This window comes from Pyxicephalus adspersus, chromosome 11 (genome assembly GCF_032062135.1).
Source record: "Pyxicephalus adspersus chromosome 11, UCB_Pads_2.0, whole genome shotgun sequence".
Classification (NCBI taxonomy): domain Eukaryota; kingdom Metazoa; phylum Chordata; class Amphibia; order Anura; family Pyxicephalidae; genus Pyxicephalus; species Pyxicephalus adspersus.
In genome coordinates, this window is record NC_092868.1 from 618,441 (window position 1) to 620,998 (window position 2,558).

The 2,558-nt window shown below is 51.2% G+C and overlaps 1 protein-coding gene across 3 annotated transcripts in view; it reads right to left on the reverse strand.

Moving 5' to 3' along the window:
• RAP1GAP (RAP1 GTPase activating protein) overlaps window positions 1–2,558 on the reverse strand; it is a 50,315-nt gene that overhangs the window by 23,699 nt on the left and 24,058 nt on the right. For 2 of the 3 annotated variants that reach the window (XM_072425401.1, XM_072425405.1), the window contains exon 3: window positions 1,425–1,515. The exons of the other annotated variant lie outside the window; for it this stretch is intronic. In XM_072425401.1, the coding sequence (XP_072281502.1) occupies window positions 1,425–1,515 (91 nt within the window). The remainder of the gene's footprint in view (window positions 1–1,424; window positions 1,516–2,558) is intronic. 3 annotated transcript variants of the gene reach the window in all.

Genomic DNA, 2,558 nt, shown 5'->3' on the forward strand with positions numbered 1-2,558 from the left:
CACACCGCGTCACCACTACCACCACCAACCTCCACACCGTGTCACCACTGACCTCCACACCGCGTCACAACTACCACCACTGACCTGCACACCGCGTCACCACCAACCTGCACACCACTACCACCACCAACCTGCACACCGCATCACCACCACCACCAACCTGCACACCACGTCAACACTACCACCACACCGCGTCACCACTACCGACGTCCACACCGTGAACCCATCACTCCACACTGTGCTACCACCATCAACTGAAATCCACACAATGTAACCACGAGGCTCTAAACCGAGTCCCCCACCACCACTACCAACACTAACCACCTCCAGACCTTCACCCAATCCTACCAGCAACCTCAGCAAAGCAACACCTCCGACTACTTAACCTCTGCACTGCACAATCACCGGTCATTTGTCTTGCACACCACAACATCATCACCGACTATCTCTGGATCTCCACACTGTGCCACCAGCTACCTTCACAACGTACCACCGCTGACCACATGACCCCCATACTACAACATCCAAACTCTTCATTATACATCCATTGACCAACTGACCTCTACACTATGCTACCACTGATCACCTTATCTGCATATTGTGTCACCAACACCACTGACTACCTTCTGACCTCCACACCATCCCACCCCTACCAATAATTACCACCTCCTCTCTATGGCACCACTGACTACCTTCTGACCTCCACAACATGCTACCACCACCAATAATTACCACCAAACCTCCTCTCCATAGCACCACTGAACACCTTCAGACCTCCACACCATGCCACCCCTACCACTAATCACCATCAGACGCCATGGCACCACTGAACACTTAATGATCTCCACACTATGCCACCACCACTGACTCTCACCATGACATCACCAACCTCCATAATACACCACCACTGATCATCTTACAATGTCATACCACCCAATCTCTTCATTGTCCAACCACTGACCACCTGACCTGCACACTTTGCTGCCACTGACCACCTACTGAACTTCGCATTATTACCTCTTGATTTCCACAATGTGCCACCACCTTAGCTTGCCACATCACCAGGCTGTAGTACCACCTTTCTTGGGCCCCACAGACCCCTTCCTGATTTTTACACTTTGCCACCACCAAACTCTGACCAGTCAGTTCTTTTCTAACACCGGTGGCACAGCAGTTGGTGTCATGATTGGTGGACACGTGAATTCTGAGCCAATCAGAGGGGGCACAATCTTATTTTTTATTCTGACCACGGATAGATTTCATTACTACGACATTGTGAATGTTGTAAGGAAGGCACAGCCAAGCTTTCCATGCAATGTTAGCAAGGGGACACCGGCATGCAGGAAGTGAGCCGCCGTGGCGTTAGTGGCATGCAAAGCCTTGGCAAGCAGGAGGCGCCATGCAGAAAGCTGGGTAGCTCTTACCTTATATTGGGGCGCACTTTCAAGGGGGGTGGAGTTAGCTCTGGATAGATCTACTGTGTATGATATGAGCTGGCTCTGTCCGTCATATCGCCTGGAAGTCAGAAAGGAGAACGGTTGGTCAAGTGATCATCGAAAGGGGGGGGGCACGTCACTGGCCGACCCCCCGCTGCGCCCCATCGGACGACTCACATATCTTTACAAAGCCAACAACCGGTTCAGTGGCCGCAGACTGTGAAAAAGATGAGGACATCAGATTGGTCATCACATGACCATGGACTCTGTACAGCGCTGCTGAATATGTTGCTGCTATTTAATTCCCATCAGGAGGATCTATACAACCAGGACTATGGGGGTGACCCCAGGGGAGGGTATTGTGGGGTGTTGGGATGTCCCTATTTCTGCCAAACACATCAGTCTGCGGGGGAGGGAAATGAAGGAGATTGGTGGTCTGTGGGGGGCCAATGGGCATCTGTGGAGGGCCCCTGAAGCTCCTCCCACCCATCCTGGACCTGATTGGCTCTCCAATATACAAACCAAAATCATTAAATAAAATACCCAAACTCCCCCAAATATTAAATAATGGTTACATTGCAACATTTCTCTATCGGGGGGGGGGGGGAGGAATCAGGAAGGAGTTGGCACAGCTGCCATTCCCCTCACCCACAGCACAGGGGACACAATGGGCTCCTCATGTATGGGAAAGGCTTCTGATTGGTCAGATATTTCCCAGGATGCTGGACAATACAAAGAGCTTCCTTTACATTGCACAGGTTGCTGAGAAATAGATCAGGTAGTGCAGTCAGCATTCCTGGGTCCCACCAACTGACCAATCCTAGAAGAGATTGCAGCATCTCACTGCCTCCACAGATCAGCCTGAGCCAAGAGTGCCATCTAGTGGGCAGAACAGTAACTGCCCCAATCCCCAGAGAGAATAAGGATGGGGGAATGCTATGTGCCCAGGATGAGGATCCCAACACAGCCTGATAACATGCATGTAAGTAACTACAAGAGCCTGCATCGATATGTGTCCATGGGGCCGCACACAAATCAATGCTGCCAGTGATCAGTGCCAATAGACAGTGCCAGTGATCAGTGCCAATAGACAGTGCCAGTGATCTGTGCCAATAGACAGTG